This window comes from Haplochromis burtoni, unplaced genomic scaffold (assembly GCF_018398535.1).
Source record: "Haplochromis burtoni strain Fernald_Lab_line unplaced genomic scaffold, NCSU_Asbu1 Contig_410, whole genome shotgun sequence".
Taxonomy (NCBI): domain Eukaryota; kingdom Metazoa; phylum Chordata; class Actinopteri; order Cichliformes; family Cichlidae; genus Haplochromis; species Haplochromis burtoni.
Window position 1 is genome coordinate 351,538 of NW_024582771.1, and position 25,208 is coordinate 376,745.

The 25,208-nt window shown below is 39.7% G+C and overlaps 1 protein-coding gene across 1 annotated transcript in view; it reads right to left on the minus strand.

Moving 5' to 3' along the window:
• The window catches only part of larp4b (La ribonucleoprotein 4B), a 57,619-nt gene extending 36,820 nt beyond the window's left edge, over window positions 1–20,799 (minus strand). Inside the window, exons 1-2 of the mRNA XM_005944733.3 lie at window positions 20,214–20,799; window positions 9,923–10,056 (exon numbers count right to left, since the gene is read on the minus strand). Of these exons, the coding sequence (XP_005944795.1) occupies window positions 9,923–10,003 (81 nt within the window). The 5' untranslated portion in view covers window positions 10,004–10,056; window positions 20,214–20,799. The remainder of the gene's footprint in view (window positions 1–9,922; window positions 10,057–20,213) is intronic.
• Window positions 20,800–25,208: the final 4,409 nt, after the last annotated feature.

Consider the following 25,208-nt stretch of genomic DNA (forward strand, 5'->3'; position numbering starts at 1 on the left):
AGTGTTTTTTGAGATTACAAAGATACAAACTGCATGATTAATTGTTGCGGAATTTTATTCATATCTGACAGAAATGAGTGTGCAGACTAACCCGCAGTTCAATCTGAATTCTGAGGAAGTAACTGTTAACACTTTTGTTTTTTTATGTTGGTTGACGATCAAGTTTTACTTCCTGTGGGCTCAACAGTTTCACAAGCTTTAGATTCAAACCTTTGTTCAAAACTGAATTAGCTGGTAGCAGCTGGGTCATGTAGAGTCTACGGTCCTTTTAAATGCTCATTATATAAATGTGAAAGTAACCTGGCCTAAACTACAGCTCTTGTGCGTTATATGATGTGATGCTCTCTCTTTGCTCAGTAACCTTGATATGCTGAACTGTGTGGATTTAACTGAGAGGTGTATTTTTCTTCTCTGACCACTTTTCCCACAACGAATCCCACCTGAGACCTACCCAACCACGAGGGTAGTTTGCTCTTTCCTTTTCACTGCCAATCTACTTTCTAATCGTGTGCATCTGTAAATGACAGTGGAAAAAAACAAAACAAAAAAAAACAACAAAACAAAACACCCAGCAGGCTCTTTCCATTTCCTAATTTTGGAGCACACGGGAAAAATAACTTTTCTTCGCCTCAAGGCCATCCGCTCACTTTCTGCCCATTTCCTCAATTGTGCATTCTTTCCTATTTGAGGAGGTTGACTGAAGCCCAACCTGAGGAGTCAACCCCTGTGAATGCTTGTTCTCAAGTCAAGTCCCCATATTTCACCTGCACTGTACCAGCAGCAGCTATGCTTCACTGCACTGAGGAAATTCCAGTTTCTGCTACAGTAAGAATTACCATTAAGAAACAGCGAGTGTAAGAATGTGTTTTCCCTTTTAAAAACACAAACGAGCATGAGATACACTCATATCAGGGGAGTGACTTAAAGCCCAGGAACCAACACTAGAAACACTCAGCTTCAAACCACAGCGCTTGGATAAAAAAAAACAACAACAACAAAAAAAAAAAAAAAAAAAAAAAAAAAAAAAGCCCTCAAAAAGCACTCTGTGTTTAAGGAAACAGGTGTGACTTATCACAAGACTTTTCAGGTTTTGTTTTCATAATAGTAGGAAGCCAAAATTGTAACTGACAAATCTGGGTGTTAAGTTAGTAGCAAAAATAAATAGCATGAATAAATGTAGCACAATTAACATTTTTATCATCATTATCCTTTTTTAATAATTGTTGTAGGCCAACATTGATTGAGAACCCAGCTCAAACCGGAGCAGATGGCTGCTCCTCCTGGAGCCTGGTTCTGCAGCAGGTTTCTTTTTGCTAAAAGGGAGCGTTTCCTCCCCAATGTCGCCACGTGCTTGCTCAAAGGGAGTCGCTTGATTGTTCGGGTCTTGGTGTAATTATTGTTGGGTCTTTACCTTATAATACAAAGTGCCCTGAGGTGACTACCATTGTGATTTGGTGCTGTATAAATAGAACTGAACTGAAACTCCATTTGTTATACTAAATGAAAAACGCCTCATCAAAAAGTGCTGCAATCTCACTTGTTGCTTTCATGATAATACCAATATACAGTGGGGCAAAAAAGTATTTAGTCAGCCACCGATTGTGCAAGTTCCCCCACCTAAAATGATGACAGAGGTCAGTAATTTGCACCAGAGGTACACTTCAACTGTGAGAGACAGAATGTGAAAAAAAAAAATCCATGAATCCACATGGTAGGATTTGTAAAGAATTTATTCGTAAATCAGGGTGGAAAATAAGTATTTGGTCAATAACAAAAATACAACTCAATACTTTGTAACATAACCTTTGTTGGCAATAACAGAGGTCAAACGTTTACTATAGGTCTTTACCAGGTTTGCACACACAGTAGCTGGTATTTTGGCCCATTCCTCCATGCAGATCTTCTCGAGAGCAGTGATGTTTTGGGGCTGTCGCCGAGCAACACGGACTTTCAACTCCCGCCACAGATTTTCTATGGGGTTGAGGTCTGGAGACTGGCTAGGCCACTCCAGGACTTTCAAATGCTTCTTACGGAGCCACTCCTTTGTTGCCCGGGCGGTGTGTTTTGGATCATTGTCATGTTGGAAGACCCAGCCTCGTTTCATCTTCAAAGTTCTCACTGATGGAAGGAGGTTTTGGCTCAAAATCTCACGATACATGGCCCCATTCATTCTGTCCTTAACACGGATCAGTCGTCCTGTCCCCTTGGCAGAAAAACAGCCCCATAGCATGATGTTTCCACCCCCATGCTTCACAGTAGGTATGGTGTTCTTGGGATGCAACTCAGTATTCTTCTTCCTCCAAACACGACGAGTTGAGTTTATACCAAAAAGTTCTACTTTGGTTTCATCTGACCACATGACATTCTCCCAATCCTCTGCTGTATCATCCATGTGCTCTCTGGCAAACTTCAGACGGGCCTGGACATGCACTGGCTTCAGCAGCGGAACACGTCTGGCACTGCGGGATTTGATTCCCTGCCGTTGTAGTGTGTTACTGATGGTGACCTTTGTTACTTTGGTCCCAGCTCTCTGCAGGTCATTCACCAGGTCCCCCCGTGTGGTTCTGGGATCTTTGCTCACCGTTCTCATGATCATTTTGACCCCACGGGATGAGATCTTGCGTGGAGCCCCAGATCGAGGGAGATTATCAGTGGTCTTGTATGTCTTCCATTTTCTGATGATTGCTCCCACAGTTGATTTTTTCACACCAAGCTGCTTGCCTATTGTAGATTCACTCTTCCCAGTCTGGTGCAGGTCTACAATACTTTTCCTGGTGTCCTTCGAAAGCTCTTTGGTCTTGGCCATGGCGGAGTTTGGAGTCTGACTGTTTGAGGCTGTGGACAGGTGTCTTTTATACAGATGATGAGTTCAAACAGGTGCCATTCATACAGGTAACGAGTGGGGGACAGAAAAGCTTCTTACAGAAGACGTTACAGGTCTGTGAGAGCCAGAGATTTTCCTTGTTTGAGGTGACCAAATACTTATTTTCCACCCTAATTTACGAATAAATTCTTTACAAATCCTACCATGTGAATTCATGGATTTTTTTTCACATTCTGTCTCTCACAGTTGAAGTGTACCTCTGGTGCAAATTACTGACCTCTGTCATCATTTTAAGTGGGGGAACTTGCACAATCGGTGGCTGACTAAATACTTTTTTGCCCCACTGTACATCTCTGCCTGCATTGAGGATACAAGCACTAAAATGTTATTTTTGGACCACACTGCCCAACCCTAATACAACCAATAATCGTGTAGCACCACCAGCCAAGAGAGCCAGACACCATACCAGAAAAGTGGCACAAACGCTTCTCAGGAAAACAGTTCGACCCAACCGGGGGAGGAATAGGAAACTTATGTTTTTAAATCTAGCTTTCACAGCTACTACACCTCACCGCCCACCTTCAGTCTAACCAGACACGTCTGGCCTGAGAAAAGCAGCAGCTGGTTAAGTGGACGACAGAGAAGGCGTATTTACTGTCACAGCCAGAATTGACCAGTATTTGGTCAGAGCCTGCTGTAATATCCCACCCCAGTGACCACATTTAGCCCCAACAGGCTCGCATGTGTTGCTGTCAATCAAACCTGCAGAGCTGTGAAGTTCCCTACGAAAGCATAGAGGTCGTGCAGATGAACTGAGGAATCTCTGGGGACAAGATTGAGGGCTAATATGCAGAGTCGCCGATAAAAGGAAGACACACAGGAATAACCACTTTAGCTCTGGCAGTATTTCTCCCATGCAGCAGGCTTTAAATCTGGGATGCTTTCCTTCTCACTTCCTGATCCGAAAGGCTTGTGGAACAGTCAATGTTAAGTGATCAGAAATGGAAAAATATTAGGTCCAGTTACATTTTGTGTTTAAATTTGAAATGTATTTTTTGAATGCACGTCCAAAGGTTTTCAATGAAAAATAATTAGCATATAAATAAGGAGCAGAGTGGCAGCATTTCAGGGTGAAAATAACCATGCTGGTGGGCTATTAGTACTGTCAAACATAAGTACTGTTGAAGTATAATGAAAAGAGACGCAGTTTTTCCACAATTCAGTTTACGTACACACCAATATAAAAGTCAATATGGATCCTTATAAGCCTTTTTGGATTTCCGATGTTTATTTACTCTATCAATTTGATGGTGGTCAAACACGACTTCCACAAACAAACAAAAACAAAAGCTTAACATGGTCTACTCCAAACACAGATGTCAGCAGTAAGACAAGTGATCTTTAAAAAGCTTTGAAATAAACAGCAAAAGGTGACAGCATGTGTCTTTCTTGCAGCAAAGAAAAACTACTTCAGTTTTAGACCAAATCAAAGTGAAATAAAGTTTATTGATTAATTATTCTCAGTGAAAACCTACAAATTAAAATAATTACTTTCCAACCTGTGTTCTCGTAGCTGCAGTTCATGAAGTGTTAATACTGGGCAACAGACAAGGACCAAGCATAAAAACATTTACACATTTTCTACATCAACACCTAGCTACACCAAATTCCAGGGACGATGTGACACATGCAGCTTGCAGTGCTGCAGCTCTAGTGCTGGCCTTCATCTAGAAGTGTTAGTGAGGTCTGGCTCAACAGGGTGCCGAGCTGAGAATCAATATTACACTTTAAGCATAAAGACTTGAGAAGATATGTTGCTGTTAGGCGACTTTAAAAAACTCATCGTGACTAGGGATGGGTATTGAAACCCGGTTCTTGTTGAGAACCGGTTGCCACTGTTTCAATTCCTTGGAATTTTTTGCCATTTTTGCAAACGATTCCCTTATCGATTCCAGTCGCCCCGAATGACGTCACCACGTTGCGGAGCGTCATTTACCTGGCAGGAAACACGGCGGCTCAAACGCTCAAAAGTTTGGTTATACTTTGCGAGAACGGATGACAACAGGGCAACTTGCAATACTTGCAAAGTAGATGCTTTCTCCCTTAAACGAAACACTACGAATATGCAAAAGCATTTGCTCACAAAACACGTGATGACTGTCGTGTTTTTAATTCCGCTCCGGACTCGTGAATCTCAACCCAGCAGCAGCGGTAACATTTGCACGTCCTCTCCCGTTAATGCGGCAGGTAAATAATCGACTAACAGTGCATATTATGTTAGTGCGATCTGCCTTATTACAAAACCTGCCATTACTGTGCATTTAGGTGACCATGATGAGAGAGACAGACAGAGTCTGGCTCAGATGCTGGCAGTTCTCGCTGCAGTCTACCGGTAGCGTCTCCTTTCAGGCCGGGATAGACGAATGTCACCGAGCAGTAACTAAGTTTGTGGTAAAAGGCTTGAACCCATTTGCCACAGCAGATGCCCCCGACTTTCAGTAAGTGAATGTGTTTAATTGTAGGCAGGGACATTACTGGATATTCTTGTGTAATTGCTACAGAATAATTGATGTTATACTTTGTTAATTCTACAGAAGAATATTTATTTTATTATTTTACATTTACAATTTTTTTTCCTGGGGACCCTGTGACACCCCATTGTAGAGCCGTAGGCTGGATCTCTTAAGAGCTCACTGTTGGGTTTGTAAGGCCATGGTACTCCTAAATTTCTCTCTTGTTCAAAGAGCAGATATAAAACAAAGTTCTAAGCTAATCGACCTTAGTGTTCTCCTTTTTTAAAAAGAATCGATAAAGAATCGAATCGTTAAACAGAATCGAAAATGGAATCCGAATCGTGAAAATCTTATCAATACCCATCCCTAGTCATGACTTGGTTGTGTTCAGCATTAGCTGCTATAATGATCGAGCGAAGTCCACCTTTAGAGAAGCTCTACATACTTCATGAACCCACTGATCTTGCTTCGTAGCACAACACTCAGGTCCCCAGATGCTCTGCGTGGAGCAACTGCCCTGCCCGGGATTATTTAAAAAAAAAAAAAAAAAAAAAAAGCTCTTATAGGTTAATTTATAGCAGGAGTGTGTGTGTGGGGTGATTCCAGGCCTCAAGGGCCGGCGTTCTGCAGGTTTTAGATGTGTCCTTGATCCGACACAGCTGATTTAAATGACTGAATTACCTCCTCAACATGTCATGAAGTTATCCAGAGGCCTGGTAATGAACTACTCATTTGATTCAGGCGTGTTAATCCAGGGTGAGATCTAAAACCTGCAGGACACCGGGCATTGAGGCTGATTTAAAGTATCTCTGCTCTCCATATCATTCTACATTGTCACATCTACCTTGTGATGGATGGAGCCTTTCACAGCTGTTAGCACAGACTGTTTAGGCTACCAGGCGAACTAACATTACCCAGCAGGTTGTTCAGCGGTATAGTTTATTAACGTGGAGTTATTAGTTCACAAAGATTGTGTGCCATAGGGTTGTCCCAATAGACAATATTGTGGGGGATAAAATTCAAGCAGAGAGCTAATGTGTTATTTTTAAACTTTGTGTTTAATTTACATTTCCTAACCTCATGTGGAAAGAGCAAAACGACCGATGAATGCAACAAGATGCAACTGTTTATTCTGTATGATGGAAGGCTTTAAGAGGCCACAAATCCTGGTGCCACCTCCCTCGGAAGATTTTCCAAAACAGTACTAATGGGAAGCATAATCTTTGTGAAGCAAACAAAGATTATGCTCGACTTGAACTCGGATAATGGAAATGTCTGGTTGACACCCACGGTGACCTTCTGCAATTTCAGACACACCCAGATGTACGTTAATGACACTTCACACGTTGCACCGGCTCAGTCAGTGCAGACCACAGAACGAAACTGACTGATCGGTGTGATTCATCTTTAATATACAACGTGTAGAGAACTTGAGATATTTCTCTGTGTTTAAAAAGAAGAAACCACATCTGTTTATACTGTTTTTCTTGTTATGATCACAACTTGTGTTATTTTTTTTAACTTACAAATATTAAGCAGGAAAGCCACTTAAGACTCAATCCCGAGTTTTAAACCGATGGGGACTTTTAAATGAGTTTTCTAACCCTTTTGTGTAAAAATGAAAACCATGATTATTACATTAGAACATTTCAAAGCATCTGTGATAGAAAAACAGTGTAGTCAGATCCAATCAGTCATTTTACTAAAAAAATAACATGTTACCTAAAGACAGGACTCAAACTTTGATGTGTCTGGCCTTCACGCTTCAACGAGAAATAAAATGTCACAGCTATGATCAATAGGACTGCTACAGGCCCATGAAAAGTGAGAAACAAAAACAGGTCATGGTTATTTAGTTACAAGAGTTGCCTTTTTCTTTGCCTCCCGATTCTTTATTGAACAGTCATCTATTATATGCAATCAGTGTGGGAAATCAGCTGCAGTGAAAAGCAGGCTGTGGCAGCTATGATGCCATTTTGGCTGGTTTAAAATACACCACCCCACCCCCCAACGTAGTTTAATGTAGACAGGCTGTTGCTGGAGAAACTTAAACTTTCTCTGGCTGATTTACCATGAAATACATCCATAGAGATAAATAAATGTGACAGGTAATCCAAAGTCCAGAAATAAAAACTGAATATTCCAAGACTTAAAATTAAATTACATTTATTTCCATTGTTACATACGAAAAAGAGGTTTTTGTTTTTTATATTTCGATACTTTGAGAATTTATGTTATAGTACAGCCCCAAAGCGATCCCCACAAAAGATAATTCACTGTGACAACTCATGTGACATTATGAAAATGCGACATGAATACTGACCTTTAGAGTATCTTTACCGCTACGCCCATTATAGAATAACTCTAAAGTAGTGCACGGCAGCACTTTAATATAAACAACAGATTGTATAGTATTTATATTCAGGTAAAATCTTTTATGATGTCAGCTTAAGTGTGATAAGGGCATAGACATAGAAACTAAGAAGATTTAAAAATAAACTATTACAGGCTGTCTGCGGCAATGCAGAGGTTTTTCACTTATTCCAACACAAACTATAAGGATTGTGATCTGGACATCACATATAAAATCCTACAATTAAAAATTATAAACATGGCTTTGTGTACAAAACCATGATATGGGATTACAACATAAATGGCATAAAGATAAATTAGGCTAAAATGCATCCTGCTATAAAGACACTTGGAACATCTTACCAAGAAACAGTTCCCACACTAGTGTCTGTCATCTGACATACATTATAACCTTATATATGCTGGATGAAGAAATCCCAGAAGAGATCTGATACCACATCAACAACACAATCACTGAAATTGAGGGAATTTAGTTGGAAGAACCAGATTGTTAACTTTAATGCTCCAAATTAAAAGCAAACAGACAAACACTAAACAGCCATGCTGGAAATTATGAAAATGTGGTCATGTGGAACCAAACCACACTCACATTTGGGAAAATAAAACTGGGATTCATTCAGCTCTAGGTAAGCTTGGTGAAAGACTCGGTGAAATATATGATTTCAAGATCATTTCAGATCCTATACTCGAGTTGTCTTATCCTAAGGACATATCTGACACCAGCAAAGAAAATTATCACCAAACACTGACTAAGGATTGAAACACCAAGCTACAGAATGAGGTGTTTGCTGTTGAGGAGATTCTGTTGATGTGAAAGCTCAGACAGAAAAAAAAAAAAGAATACTTTCTCCAAGACTGGGACAAAGGGTTGTCATACAAAGTAAAGAAAGGACTTAAAATAAAGGATTTTGAATAAATTGCTTAGAGGCAGACTTGCACTGGCCTGGGACTGTTCAAATGTACATGAACTTGATTTTGTGTGTTTGATTTTGGCTAATTTTTAATTTCAGCATTTGTGTAGGTGCTTTACATGGATAAACAAGGCAAATAAAATAAAAGCTACAAAAAGTGATCTTACATCATCAAAAATAATTTTATTAATTAAATGCTGTCAAAGCTGTAAAGGCTCCATTATTGAATCCAAAACCTCCACACAGAATCAAACTATTGTGATTTCCAGGTCTGAGCCAGTTTGTAGATCAGATGTAAGGGTCCAATCATTAGGCTTGTTCATGCAGTAATTAACTGTTATTTACACATAAAAATCAGCATAAAACAGTTAATAGAACAAAAAACTTTATAAATAAAAAATAAAAGTTATGACTTATGACACTGTTTAAAGGACAAAATAATTTCTCTCTCCAGCTGGTAAGGCTCTGCTCAAATCTATCTTTACCCCACAATCTATTATTTTCACATTTAAACATCTGTTTTACAAAGACTCACTCAAATATATAATCATACGAAGAATATTCATTTACAGCCCTAATGTATTTGCTTTAGTACTGTGCCCTCGTTAAGACATTTTCGTTGAATATTAATGAAAAGCTGCTGTGTATCCTTAACACAGACATCAAACTTTGTCTGAAAACCAGTGTGAAAATGTCCCTGATGCAACCAAAAACTGTGCGCCATGTTTTCCATCAGTCAAATGGATTATTTTAATGAACTGGAAACAACATAAACCAAACTGTTTCTGTACGGTTCATTCGTGTAACAACTTTATTGACTTAGCAGAACAGGAACACGGGCCAGATCAGCATGTTACTGTGTACCCCTCCTTCTCCTCTAAGCTCCACCTCAGTTTCTTTCTTGTTTTTAAGAATCTTTCATTGTAGTCACCGTCTACAGCGCTGCTCAAGTTGCTGCCAAGAACTGATCCAAGTTTGCTTACATTTGCATGTAAATTTCTGCGCCCAACAATAGTGACTGCTGAAAGTCAGCAATCACGCCTTTGTAGGGCCAAAGATCCAAAGAAATATGCCTGGCTCTTCAGCTAAAGGGTATCCAGACCAAAAACAGGATCAGTTCCAACCTTTTTTGTTCAGTTTAAGTGCAGCTACAACTCCCTGAATGACTGTGTTTGCATACAAGCACAACACATGCTGGAACAGTATTGAACTACAACAAACCGAGCAGGTGGCTCCAGTAAAAACAGCACAGTGGTGTAAAGCTCAACTGAAAAACATGAGTGTTTGCGCGTTACACTCACCAAATGAGAGTTCTCTTTTGCCTCTTGTACTTGCTGCACCTGTGGTTCAGCTACAACTTTCGTGTCCTGGTCAGAAGTCATGAGCCGTCTGCTTCTTGGCTCCTCAGGGAGAAGTCTCTGTGTCACCAAGTAAGCTACAGGGGGGCAGAAGGGACAAACAAGTCTGAGTCAACAACGGATGTTTATCAGCGTATCATCAGCTGGTACATGTGTAAGACAAAGGAGTCAGGAGGTAGTGTCTGACAGTTGCATTATTAAATCTGATTTTTCACACAAATTGTTTTTAATGCTTGTATATGGACAGAATAACAATCAGTGCATGTGTGGATATTTTCCTCGTACAGACTTAATTTACACCAATTTAAACTACCAACACGTTGCTGTTTCTCTTAAAATTGTAATGGCAAAACTGACAATATGCTGTTGTTCAAACCATTTCAATCTGTGCTTAATGACATGTACGGAGGCCACTATTCTAATTTCAGACACTTCAGACAGACGTGATGACAAAATGAAAAATGTTCTGACACATTGAAAGTATGTCACACCAATGTACAAGAAAAGCTATCAATTAGCAATAATACAAATACAGTAACACGAAAAGCTCTGAAACTCATAACAGAAACAACCGGTGAATTAGACCCATCTACTTTATAGGCCTCGATTACACAACGTGGCTTTGATTCATATTTAGCAGCTGTTTGTTTAGTCGACAGTTCGGCCATGTTTTGGCCATTTTTGCATTAAACGATGCAGGCTTTAATATTTAGCCAGTTATTTAAATAAAATGTGTAATTGTTCTTTTGTGCTCTTGTTTTTATTGAACGGTTGCATTTGTCAAGGTCAAATTTTGTATTTTATATTCCCTTTCAATAAAGGATTTTCCATTTCCTGCTGCCTGTGGATACTGACATTTACTGATGACAGTGCTGATGTTTATCTCGTGCTTTTATGGGTTTACCAGCACTCATGCTTGTATGACTGAATTTTAACATTATGGTTTTTTCTCACTTTTAAAAATAAAATAAAATTTAAAAAAATATGTACGTGTGTGATGGTGCATCCCAGCATAGAACAATCATGCAGTTATGTTGAAAACAGCAGGTGCATCCATAGAAAGTAAACAATTTTCTATCTTTAACACCTGCTACATTTGCTGCTTGTGGGGCACACAAAAAAGTGAACTTTTAACCTTTTTTGACAATTTTTATTAGGGGTATTTTTTTCAAAAAGATACATAGTAGCATTGCAATATTTTGTTAAGGTGGTATTGTATCTATACAGAGACACCAAAAATCTGTATTGTAATGAAACACAATAATCTGGGCCAATCAAATAAAGAAACAAAGAAACAAAGAAAGAAATCATTGTATTGAATTTTTTCACATTCTGCAACAGATTAAGACTCGTGGTAACAAAATGTTTGCCCAGAGCTTGATGCTGTTGCACTCTCATGACCACTTATGATGGCAGGGCGATTGCATAGGTTGCCAGATAGGAGGCAATCTTAATACCAACATTTGCAATCCAACTTTGACAGACTGCAGTAACTCAGAAAAATTGTTGGAAGCTTTCAAATAATTGCTAATTCATAAATGAGACAGATTGCCAACAAGTTGCCATGAGTCTAAATGAGTCTTTGTCAATGACCAGGATTCGAGGGGACTCAACACAACAGGCTGCCAGCTAGTTGTATTCTGGTTTATGTGCCTATAGAACAGCAAGGTTGCAGAGTGGAAATGTATTAATTAAATGTGAATTTCTGTCTATGTAGAGAGCAGCAGATATGTGCTTGTCAATGGTTTATCACAGTTAATTGCCTACTTGACCCCATTCAATAGCAGACAGAGCACACAGACTTTGTCTGGCAGCATTTATGGCAGGTTGTCGTGACAGTCGAATTTTTGCAGCCAAAAAAACAAAAAAAACAAAACAAAAAAAAAAACAGTTTAAGTGTGATAACTTCATCTTATAGGATAAAACAGATACTGGCTAAGTTAAACTTTGAGGACATCACTGAAAAAAATTAGTTAAAAAGAATGCGATCGGGTTTTTTTCAAATGTGTTGAAAGAATGCAGCTGACAAAATGTGATAGAGTATGTGTTATTGCAATACTCATCGCAAAATATTTTTAAAACATTAAATTGTCATATCATGAGTGAAGTATTCTGATAAGATTGTATCGTAGAAGGTGGCAATGATCATCATATTCCACATATGTGGCTAAAAACTGCAGTCTGTATCAGTTAGCAGCATGTGAGTGATTAAAAATGATTAATGCTAATGTTGTAATCTGCTGTCTCAACAGAAAGGTTGATAATAAACCAGCAATAAGACTGACACAGATCATGTGTGTAATTTCTGGTTGATCTTCAGCCTCATTTCTCTGAGGCGGTGAAACCAGGCGCATTAAAACAAAAATGTTTTTCTTCAGTTAACAGGAGCAGCACTCGTCATTGTCACAATCACGGCAGGTAAAAATCCAACCAGTCTTTTCTGGACCGACCGCTCAACAAACGTAAAGAAAATAATCTTTTCAGCTGCTCTCATCCACTGCTCTCTCGTTTCACCACAGCAATAAAGCAAACGCACAAAGATAAGTCAAAATAAAAGCTGTCCGTTTAGTTGGTCGCTATGTTTTTAAAATCTAAATGTGTAAGACAATATTTGTTATTAAAGCTTTAAAATAACTGTAATAGCAGGTAAGTCTGCTAGAGAGATTGGATAGCTTCTATAAACCTGAAGTTTACCAAATTTACAGCTCGCAGCAGACTAAACAAACAGCTTTTCCTTAAAGCCAAAAATGTCACTTTTCTTCAGGCGGTCTAATGAAGGACTCTTATGGGCTTTAACAACTGCCCCTGTCAGTGCTACAACGCTCCATCCTTCTGGCTAAATATTTGAACATACGCTCCTAAATACTTTTTATTGTCCTTGTGCATCTATTTTTAGCCACAAATGCAAGAAAAACACTTACATCATCAAGCCCTGCCTCCCTGAATTCTTTTCCACGTAAAAAGGACGCTTAGCTGCACTCTTTGCTTTCTGTTTATACACGAGTCAAACGTCATGAGGTTTTGTAGGTCAAGTTCTCGACATCACTCTGTCATCCCCAAGGCCCGATTGGATGATCACTTCCACAACATTTGACCTCAGTGTAACGGGGGGGGGACAAAACAAAACACCACTGGAAACACCTTCTTTTCTGTCCTGCTTGTAAAGCGGTGATAATCCGCCCAACAATCGGGCGCCTGTCCCTGACACGGGCCCTCGCTGTGTTCGCATACAAAGCAGAAAAAGAATGGTGTGGCTGTAAAGCCGGTGACCTTTGATCCACATAATGACACAGTGTCACTGCTGCTGTGATGAATGGGGCTAAGCACAAGCCTCCATCAACTCACATCAATAATTGAAGCATCTGTTTGCGTGATAAACTTTGCACCTAACATTGTAAAAACGGTTTGACAACTGAAACCTGCACACAACCCCAGTGTGTAACTAGCTGACAAGTAGAGCTGGGCGATAGAACGATAACGATATGTATCGCGATATAACTTTTACTCGATAGAGAAATTAAGCTATCGCGATAGACCTCGCCGCTCTTGTCCTCAAAAAAAAAAAAAAAAAAAAAAAAAAAAGTCAGCCAATCCAAATTAAGTAGCGCAGAGCCGAACCAATCACAGCCGCAGCGTCACGTCGCGTGACTTGTTACGTACAGCACAAGTGCCAAGCCGCACGTGTGTTTGTTTGGGAAGCAGCCAGCGGGTAATGGAGGAAATGAGTGTGCCGACTAGAAAAATCAACCGAGCGTGACCGAAGAGAAAACAGATGATGGTTCCAACGCCGGAGAGATTGTCGAACGGAAGAGCCATAGAAGTTCCGTAGTGTGAAGGTATTTCGGCTATTTCAAGTCTGACAAAAAACAGAGTAGCGTGCACTGTAAATTGTGCCGAAAGCAAGTCTGGAAATACAATAAACTGGTGCATGCGTCACACTGTGCGCCACGTTATTGTTTCGGTGAAATGAATTTCTACAATACTGTTACTGTTAATTCTACTCTCTGCAGTGTTTAAATGCTTACATATACACACAGTTACTGTCCTCCACACATACGACTCGGTTCTGCTTCTATGCCCGCAGCTTTGTTTACTTTTTCCCACCGAGGCTTCTAGACTTCTGATTGGCCAACATTTCTGCACGGTTAGGAATCTAGCGCCACCTGCTGCTTTGGCATGTTCATAGCAGCGTTTTCCTTCATTTCTGCCTTTATGTGTGGACGGGATTATTTTTTAAAACGAAAACGGAAAATCTCCGTTTTCAAAAATACCCGTGTACGTGTGGACGTAGCCTCAGTCTCTGACTGGAAGCGCTAATTCGTCATTCGGCTTTTGTCAGACTAAAGTAACTGTTAAAACTGTTTGAAAAGCTCAGCTATACAACAAGGAGAGATTGAGAATTTCCTTTTAGTTCTCAGTTTATTTGATATTGACAAAAGTTAGTCAGTTTTGTCTGTTCTTCTGTAAAACAAACTAAGATTTATTTTTAGAATTAATATTTTGTTTCTAAGTGGAATTGACATTTAGTCTGTTTCGTTTGTTCTATTTTGAAACTTAAACGCTTTAGCGGCTGCCTTTTGTGTAGTTTGCAATATTTGCCTTTATTTATCTGAAAAAGTCTCATGTTCCTTAAGTACATCTACCCTGTTGAAAATATTATGGGAAATAAATATTTAAATAAAAACAAGCTGCTGATTATTTCACATTTTACTTGTGAGCAACGGCACATTTAAATCTTACAAATATAGTTATTTGGCTTATATCGTGATAGATATCGTTATCGCCTGAAATGAAAAAAACATATCGTGATATGAATAAATCTCATATCGCCCAGCTCTACTGACAAGTCATGCAAAATCTATTATTTTATTATTTTTGGACTAAATAGGAAGCCAGTAACCAACGATTGGGTGTGGGGGTTGTGGGTTTTCATGTCACCTTGTGTGCTTCAGTACCAAATTCTCTGTGATGTATTTTTCTGTTTCTGCTGTCACACATTTAAAGGACTGACATACTGACACAACAAAGTCTTGGCAGCCTTTTTTCCGAACTGCTGCTCTTTAATGCTGACGTTCTGATTTGAACTTCTACCTCTGATAAAAATCACCACACACATAAAAAAAAACAAAAAAAACCCTGGTGCTGTGATTAAAGCCAGAAAGTCTCATTCTTGTCTATGTCAGCTGCCCTTCGGTCAACTGCCTGTTCCAATTGAGGCTGAACCACGCTCACCTCAGAAAGCTCTTGCAGAAAAGGGTCGTGGTCTGAAATGGTTTCTGCAGATTTAAAACTACAGACACTGTAAGAGCTTATTTGGTAAACAGCTTACGGAAGAAGAAAAAAAAAGAAAAGAAAAAGGTGTTAGTCTGTCCCTAAAACACCCTAACAGCCATTTTTGTTGGCAGAGCCCATGTTACATGAATTGCAAGAAGTTTTTGGGGTACAGATGGGGGCGAAGACTGCAACAGGCAAAGCTGAACTGATGTTCTGCACTGCACGTACGAGGCGAGCGGCACAGAGCTGAAAGCAGACCATGTGAAAGCCTGTGAGCACTCTGGAGATAAAAGAAGCTGAAGGCAAACACTAATAATCCTTCCACAGGTTCACTTACAGAAACCTCAGTAGTTTTACTTCCTCTAGAGAGATCTTACCGAGCTAAAGCTCTCCTTTAAATCATCCTGACTCGAGCTGAACTCAACTGATCAGGCTTTGCTTTTGTGGAGGACCAAATGCTTCCTGCTGGAGCAAAAATAGTCATTTGATCCGGACTGTGTCATTTTCATGATTGCTGGCCGCCAAATTTATAAACAAATTTTAAATTCAATACTTTTGTGCAGAAACTTGAAATCATATTATGAACCTGTTAGATCTACATCTACTTGATATATAAGCTGACCCATAGCACAACAAATGACATAGCTACCAGGCTGTGATATCAGCTAAAATACTCGTCGTTTAGCCCAAAGGTTGGGCAATGCTTGTGTTAGAGTAGTGAGAACAACCTTTTCACTGTGGTCAGAAACTATCGCACACCATGAAGCTGAAAGCATGCAAACTTGGATCACTAGCCACAAATGTAAATATGAATCAACTGAAAGAACCACTCAGAGGAAACGGAGAACTTGTGAAAATGACAGTTGTTGTGACATTAATGTAAACTATTTTAAACTACTTCAGGAACCTCACACTGGTAATACTAATGTTACTGAGGTAAAGCATCAGTCCAATTGATTCAGCTAAAACATTTAACATGTTCTGCCTTGTTTGTGTAACAGTAAATACACAGAAAGGTTGGACAGCTTTTGTCCTAAAATAGACTGTGTGAACTGTGCTGCTCTCAAAAACAGTAAAGATGACGATTTTGCATCCTGCGCTGGGAGCAGTTGTTCATCAAATGTCATCTAAATATTAACCAAGTTGAGTTTTTCTTAATTCTGTTTTTGCTATCACGCACAGTAACTCACTAATTGCTCATCAATTTGAATTACTCATTATTTCAAAAGCATATAAATCCCTCCTGTGGCAAGTAGTTAAGAAGAGAACTCACACCTCCCCACACCCACACCATTTTAAAATTCAATTAAATCCAGATAAAAAAAATATCTGAAGTTTATTTTAAAATATAATTAAAGAAGCTCATTTCTCTCCAATTCAGCAACAATTACATTTTTTAGCTTTAAGCAGCCAGCAGGAATACATCTCATGCCCACAGCGTTGTAATTTTAACCTGAGACAACACCTTCAACCAACACACAAACTGCCTTTTAGAGAAAACACCTGCACTCTGAGAGTGAGCCAAGTGTGATATTTACTTTATGCAGGATAAACTCCAGACCAGAGACGTTTCCCTTTGGTCGCTCTACAGGTCGTCACTGAAATATTATCAGTCTGTCAAAACATTTAACATGGATAATTGTGAGAAGCCAAAACTGTAAGTGAAATGTAATTTTCATTAATCACACAGCAATAAGGCAGCCTAACCTGTTAGTGTGTAGTACTGTGGTTTAAAGTAACAGCTTATAAATATTAAGTCAAATTGAACTTGGATAAACACACAGGCTGGCTCATAACTGCCTGCTCAAAAAGAAACAACTCAAGACAAATTCTTTTCTTGCTTATTTCACCCTCACTGTACCTGAACTTAGAGAGCCCCCCCAGCCAATCCCACTCTAACTCCAACTATACGGTACTTACAAAAGGCATAACAAAATGCCCAGATCTCTTTATTTTATCTGGCTTAACTACACCAAACATCAACAATTAGGCCAACTGATTACACAAAGGCCATTGTCAATTAATCTAATTAACACTGGCAGCATCTGACCAATCACAATCATAAGTGTGCTGAGAGCAAAGTGACCGACTCAGATAAAATTATAATTTTAGAAAATACGAAGATAATACAGCCTGACCACGTCAAAGCTCTATTATTAAAGATGGAAAGGAGGGGGGGGGGGGGGGGTTGATGTGTGCAAAAAAGTTTCAGGTTTTTACTTTTTACTTTCAGATGGAGCCTGAACATTAAAAAATAAAATAAAATAAACAGTTTGTGAAGAAATAAAGACCAAAAATTAAAAATAGGATTCATATTGGTTAGTGTGTAGGATTTTTGCTGGCATAGAGTGGACCTTTAATGCGCACCTATGCATAAGCACGACTGGTATGCATATAACTGTAGCGAAAACACATTTATAGCAAATTTCAACTCTTGCTGCCCTCTCAAAGAGCTTTAGACTACAAGGCAACATTTAATCTACCTCACATCCACGGCCAATTTACAATCACCATTTAACATAAGCAGTCCTTGGACTGTGGGAGGAACGTGGAGTATGCAGAGAGGACCCACATACACAGGAATAACAAGCAAACTCCACACAGAAAGGCCAGAGCCGCGGTTAGAATTAGGAAATTACTTAATGTGACGCCTCAAAGTGCCAGAATACTCTCAGCATTGGTCACCATAACATCATAACGTCACTTCTATTTATGCTAGCTGCTGTTGTTTCTGTGGATTTCACAAACAAAAAGTTAAGCTTCAGTAAATTAAACCCTACTTAAAAATACTGGTTTACCATCCTTTAAAAAAAATAAATAAAACACAGTATTGGTGATGGTGCTTGGTTGGTGGACACATACTTTCAAATTTCCTAACAAAACAAATTGTTTTAAAATAGTTTTAAACAGGAATAAATGTGTTCCTCAAATCTCTTTGAGTGATGCTCATCAAATGAAGAAGAGAACTTTAGAGTATGTTCAGGGTAAGATTAATCATTCCCATAATTCTAAGACATGATACTGCCACAGAGAGATAAAGCTGTCTAATCGAGCTCAGCCCTGCATCTGCACTGGTGCACAGCCACAGGACAGCGGCAGCACTGCAGAGGTGGACCCACATCCGACCTACACAACACCTTTACAGTCTACAGTGGAACTTGAGTGGAACTCTGGTTTACCTGCTGCAGCAGCTTCTCTTTTCTGCTTTTTTCCCAAAATTCAGAGGGAGCATTAACTTTTCATTCATATCCATGTTTTGTGTACTTTAAATATTCTTCTTGTGTCTCCCATAGTTAAAGAGGACTAACAGCAGTAGAATAATATTTTTGTTCAGTGCAACTTCTACTATGGTAGAGGTTGCACTGAATGAGCAACTTAATATAAGAATAAGCTCCAAATCTTATATATATCATAAGAACTGCATGGTTAGAGGTTAGTGGTTCAGTAGTTATCACCTTTAGCCACTAGTTATTTTCATCTTGCTGTTATTATAACTGCAGTGAGGTGACCAGCTATAGTGGTATTTGTAGTAAGTACTTTTAGAGACACAAAAACCTCACCTGTGTGTATTCATTGTGTCACTCTTTCAGAGAATAAATGTGCAGATGTTTAGTCATGTAGAAACAATCCTTCCTGTCCGAGGTCAGAGCAATCACAGCAGCACCACTTTCTAAAGAGCCGACTGATAAATGGATAGTTATTTCGTACCTGTTGAGCATTCTTATTTTGAACTTAAGCTGCTCTGGAGCAAGCGATGTATCGCCTTAACAACAAAAATACCTACATAACCCCAAAGACCCAGAGTTACACCTGAAGTTATCTTGCTCAAGTCAAAATTCTGCTTCCTAGTACAGACCTCAGAGCACACAATACAGACAATGTTAAACAACTTATTTCAAAGTTATTCCAAAGGAAAACGACAATACTGATAATAAACATTTTAATAAGCAATGTTTTTAAAGGGTGGGTTAATTTACTTAACCTTGAGTACATATTTTGTGAACAAATCCACAAAAACACCAGAAAACAAGAGATGTCTGTTAAGTAATTAGATGCAGACCAACCGCTTTTCTCATAACAAAAAATGCCCATTGTGAGTCCAGAAACCCCGCTGCCACTACACCTGAGGCTGCCCCCCGAATCCCCACTTTAACCCCTCAATACAACCCTTCAACAAACAGTGATCCTTATCAAACCACATCCCATTTCCTCTACAGATGCAGTGACTCAATCATGAGGTTTAGACAGGGCCTGAACCAAAACAAGCTCTGCTCACTCCTCCCCTGTCGTGTTTCCACCCTGCTCAATCACTTCAGGTGATTTATGACCCCCAGCCGGTGCTCTAAAACAAGGCCGAGGTTCAACTCAACCGGTGAAAAATGCAAGGGTGGTCCACAGGACTGTATTTATAGTCGGTTGCTTACCGCTGGTGGAGGATGGTCGCAAGACATCTTGGATGTCTGTAAACGCTGCTAATCAGCTGCTAATCAGCGTGTAACTCCGTCCATCCACACACACTCGAGAAGCATTTGTTTGGATCAACTTGACAAGTCAAAAAACATAACAACTTCCAGCGGAGACGCAATGCAGGCGCGTTTAGCAGCTGACAGCCGGCAGTGACTGCAGCTCACATGCCAGGGGCCAAACTCAGCGACACTCCTTTAATAATTGCGCCGTGATGAGGACGAAGTGCGGCCTGAGCGTGGCTAAAGAAAAAACACAGCTACTGTAGCCACGACGCCTGTGTGGTAAAGTTGAGCCGACTGCAAAGTAGCAGCCATGTCTTGTTAGCTGGTTTGCAGCAGCATCCAATGAAAGATGGCGACCTCAGGCGTGAATTCGCGGATTCCCCAACCCCCAACCGATTTGAATCAGTTAGTTAGCAAGAGAGCTAACTTGCCCCTGACCGTGTGTTTACCACTCCTCTCCCCTTAATGACAGAGAACAGCTTCTTACTCACCTGTCAACTCTCACTATACGGCTCTGCAAACACTGTGGTAGCTGCTGCTGGAGGTGGTGCTGGACTGAGGCCTCGAACTGGCTTCCAGGCTAAATGCGCAGGGTGTTAGCTAGCGAGCTAGCAAGCTGTATCGAGCACGCTAGCTGCGAACAACCGGCTCAAACTTCACCAGCAAACAGTCTTCAGGTGTCAGGGGACGCACCCACAGCCAGTTACAGCGCAATGACAAAAACACTCCAACACTGACACGGGGAAGGGGGGGAAAAGAAAGGAAAACGAGGTCCCCCTTAACAACACTGCAAGCTAGTTAGCAAGTTAGCTAGGTGGCTAGCTAGCTAGCTTGCCTGCCTATCAAGTTTGTGCAGTCGATGAAAACTGGCGTCTGGAAGCAAAATCCCTCACGGTCAACAGCAGGCTCTGAGGGAGGGAGGCCAGTCCAGAAACAATCAGGGGAAGCCTAAAAAGTGAGAAATAAACGTGACTCGTCTTCCAGCTTCCGATCGATCAAACATTCGCTCCTGCTAAAGATGAGAGAGAGAAGAGGGGGGTTTGGAATGGAGAAGTCGGCGTTTCCTTTCCTTTTCGTGTGCAGCGCAAAGATCGTCTATAGCGCAGATTTACCGGACATCTCAGCGGCTCCGAAAAACTTTTTTTAAGTGTCCACCAAAGACCAGAGCTTCATTATAAATATTTTAATTAATAAAGCCCAATAATATCACATAGCTTCAAAGGTATTCACATATTTAAAAATGGGGCCACTTACATCTTAAACCAGGCATTTAATCAAACAAGCAACCTATCACAAATACACACACATACACACAAATAATCATAAGTAAAAATGAATCAGCAAAACATAATCAAAGAATATATATATATAAGAAACAATGTTAGTTTAAAAAAGTAGAAGGAAATTTTGATACTAATCAGGAAGGCATGCAAATGGTCTTTATCTGCTAGATTACCAAACGTGGCTGAGCTCAACAGGCATGGCTGTGCACTGCTATTCTTAATTTCAATATTTGGTAAAAGGTCTAGTAAATAAAAACGTGTTCTTGAAATTATCTGTAGCATTTGCTTCCCTAATATTTTAATCTTCCACAGTTTGGGGGCTTTAACGGTGAAAGCTCGGCATCTAAGATCTAAGAGGGCGAGTCAGTTTGTGACAGACTTTCGTAAATATAAGAAGGTCCAAGACAAATGAGGATTTTCTATTCAGGTAAGAGTATTTTAAAGGCGGCTTATATTGTTTACCTCATGTCAATAGACTAACGCTACATGTTAAATAGGTTTATTGTGTTATGTTTCTGTATAATAGGTAGACAGACACATCTTATAGTTTGAGGTGGTGCAAATAATTTTTATATATACACAACAGTGATTACAAATTAAGAAGACAGAACTGAAGCTAAGTTAAAAAATACAAAATTCAAACTCAGATTGTGCGAAAGAGTACTTCAAATGGCATTAATAAATAATATATGCAGTATAAATCAAAGAAGGTATGTGGAATCTGCTGTCCTGACAGGTGTGTTCACCTGACACAGAAAAACAGACCTGTTATGCAGTTTTACAGAGAACAGTAGGAATGATTTCCTGAAGCGTTCTTCATTCAGTGAGGTTGAACACGTCTGAGGAAGAATGAGCTCTGCTGCCTTTGCAGTGTGGAGCGGAGCAGGTGTGATGGGGCATGGTGGAGAGCAGTTTGTTCAGTGACCTCCTGTTTCTCACTGACTCAGACGCCTCCAGATTCTGGCCAGTGATCCTGTGGAGCCTGCTGCCATCTCTGGCACTGATGCTGTCCACCCAGCAGTCAACTGCAAAGTAAACAGCGCCCTTGCCGCACACTGAGCTTCCTCCGAAAGCAGAGTCTGCTCATTCCCTGCTCATATACAGCACCAATGTTGGTCCTCCAGCCCAGTCTGCCATTCAAGTGAACACCTGTAGCTCTCCTCTGGAAGCCAACCAACTCTTTTTTGTCTTTCTGACATTCAGGAGGTTTTTTCCCTGCACTCCAACTCCAGCCAGCCCTTAATACACCCACCCACTGCAGCGTCATCAGAGCACTTCTTTTCCCAATAGTGAAAAGTAAACAGGAATGGAGACAGGCCAGTCAGCTGTGGTGCCCCAGTACTGATAAGCACCACATCAGACATGGCTCCCCCGCCATACAAACCAACAGACAGCCACGAGACCGTGGAAGTGACACCCATCCTGAGCAGGTATTAAACTTACTGAAAAACATGACTCTCACAATGCCACCAAGGTATATCCACTCCTGTGTGGGCTATTGGTTATATTCTAAATATAATCTTTTTGACTTAAAAAGACAAACAAGACAACTTTTTAAAATAACTGCTGACAAATGAATTTGTTACAGCAGGTGAGAATGAAGTAAAACACAACAAATATATAGGAAATAAGTATAACAGCTTATGAGTCAGTAAAATAAGAATATAGCGTGACAAAACTATTATGAAGAGAAGTAAAAAAATTAATTTGAAATCATAATAAATGCGAAACATGAAAATTTAAAAAACCATAACAAATGAACAAATCTAAACACTAATCTTTAAGTGACAATAAATAGATAGGAATATTTAAATGGTAGCAAATAGATAGATAAATAAACAAACAAATAAATAAATAAATAAATAAATAAATAAATAAATAAATAAATAAATAAATAAATAAATAAATAAGTGTGCAAAAGTTTCAAGTCACACCTCATTTATTTGTTTTGCTTCAAATGAGACAGATTATTTGTGGTTTTTCTGGGTTTTTATTGCTGACACTGGCTGCTTTTTCACTCATTTTCAGTCCAGTCCTTGTACCTCACCATGTTCACAGGGATGTTTGTTAAGCAGCTTTACACTGACCTATGGATGAAAAAAACACATAACTTACGGGATGAACCTGTGTTGTGTCCACACATAACAGACAACCAAGTGAAGAAATTTTCAGATTCTATCTCCAGGCTCTTTGTTACTAATAGCCTGTCAAAAAAACACATTTATTCCCACTCCCACAATGGTTTGACAGGAATATACGTTACTTTTTGCAACAACAAGGGGATTCCCAAAGAGCTATTAGCTGAAACCATGGCATACCTAAGCATGATGTGCAGTGTGTCCTTAACAAATCGGAGTGACCCGTACAAGTGACAGGCCTAAAAACTGTCATGAAATCCAGCAAAGACCTGACACAGGACCTGAGAGGTGAATCCTGGACCTTCGGATAATTCATCTGCTGTTTACTGAAGCCTCATCAGAAATACTCTCAGCTGAAGGGTGGCTGTCAAGAAGCCATTCTTAAGCAAAGGAAACAGGGAGAAAAGGCTGAGGTGTGCCAGGTTACACAAGTACTGGACTAAAAATCAGTCAGTATCTGTCTATAAAACTGTCTGGAAGCTCTGTCATAGTGTAGTAAGTATTGTTGGGGATCTTATCAATGCTGATGAAATAGTGCCATCAGATTTTGACCCCCTCATGCTACATCATCTTGAAAATATCTGACTGGAAAGGCAGTGATCCCAAATAGACTGCCAGTGCAGTAAAATCATACCTGGATAGAAAACAGTGGAACACCATCAGTCATGGATTGGCCTCCCCAGAGCCTGAATCTTAGTATTACAGAAGCATTGTTGGATCATCCTGACAGAGAACAGAACAAAAGACAGCAAACATCCAAAGAAGAGCTTTGAATGTCCTTCAAGAAACCTGGAGAACTACTTCTGAAGACTAACAGAGTTGAGGCTGTGTTAAATAATAAAAGTGATCGTACCAAATATTGACCTTCAAGCTCTAAAGAATTGTACAAACTCTGTTTTTACCTTATATTCCATATTTCCACGTGAGCTGCCGTGTTTCAGTAAAATGCTGCACCTATTTTGCATTTTTAAGCAAAATATAAAGAAAGACTTTCTCACAGGCCTATATTTCATCATCAGTGCAGGAGGAAAGCTGACACTGAGGGAAAATTCTTTAAAGTGCTAAGGAAAAAATGTTGTCCTGTTTTGACTTTTTCTGTTCTGGTGCTGAGTTAGCGGATACCGAGCTTGCGCTAAAGTCTCAGTTCTCACTGAGGCCGGAGGAGCAGAGCCAGAGGATCGAGGCGGATGTAAACACGAGCCGCTCTCCGTCAGCGGAGTGATACCTCTTCGCGTGTTTTTCTATCTCTGCGCCTAGAGCTGTCACACAGGGCTCCAGCCCCCGCCCCTCCTCCCCCCTCCTTTTACTCTTCCTCGCTCGCGCTCGCAGCAGGTCGTCCTGATTGGTCCACACTGCCCGTGGGTGCACGCGGATCCACTCGTGATCAGGGAGAGTGGGCGGGGTCACGGGCTATTCTTGTCCGCTGATTGGCTGCTTGTCGCTCCGCGCGGATCACAACAAGAATGTTTTTCAAACTAGAGTCAATGCTGTCAAAGCAGCAAGCACACACACACACACACACACACGTACATATATATATGTGAATGATAAATAATTATTATTAATTATTAAATATTGTTTTATTAAAATGTCACCAACTCCAAGTTACAGCGCTATAAAAAGTTTTCTGTTTATTATAAAATAATACAAATAACACAACCTTAAATTAAAATGAAAATTAGACACTTTCTGGCAACTTGAAGTGTTAATAATAGCCAAATTGTATCCAATTCAACGAATAATTAATAAATAAATCCAAAGAAACAAAGAAGTTGTAATAATAATAAAAATGAAAAAACAAGACAATTAATTAAAGCCTAATTAAATACATAGCAAAAAATATTTTAAAAAGTAGATTGCCATGACAAAACAAATATCTCAGTCAGATAAAAGGTAATCTGAAATAATAAAAATGACAATACAAAGAAAATACTATGAATTCAAATAATAAAAAATGCAAATATTTCAGACTAAGCAAATCAAAATAAAACGGAATTTAGTAAAAGAAAACCCCCCACATGTATGTCATTAACTGCATCACTGACATAAAATGTATCAATGACAT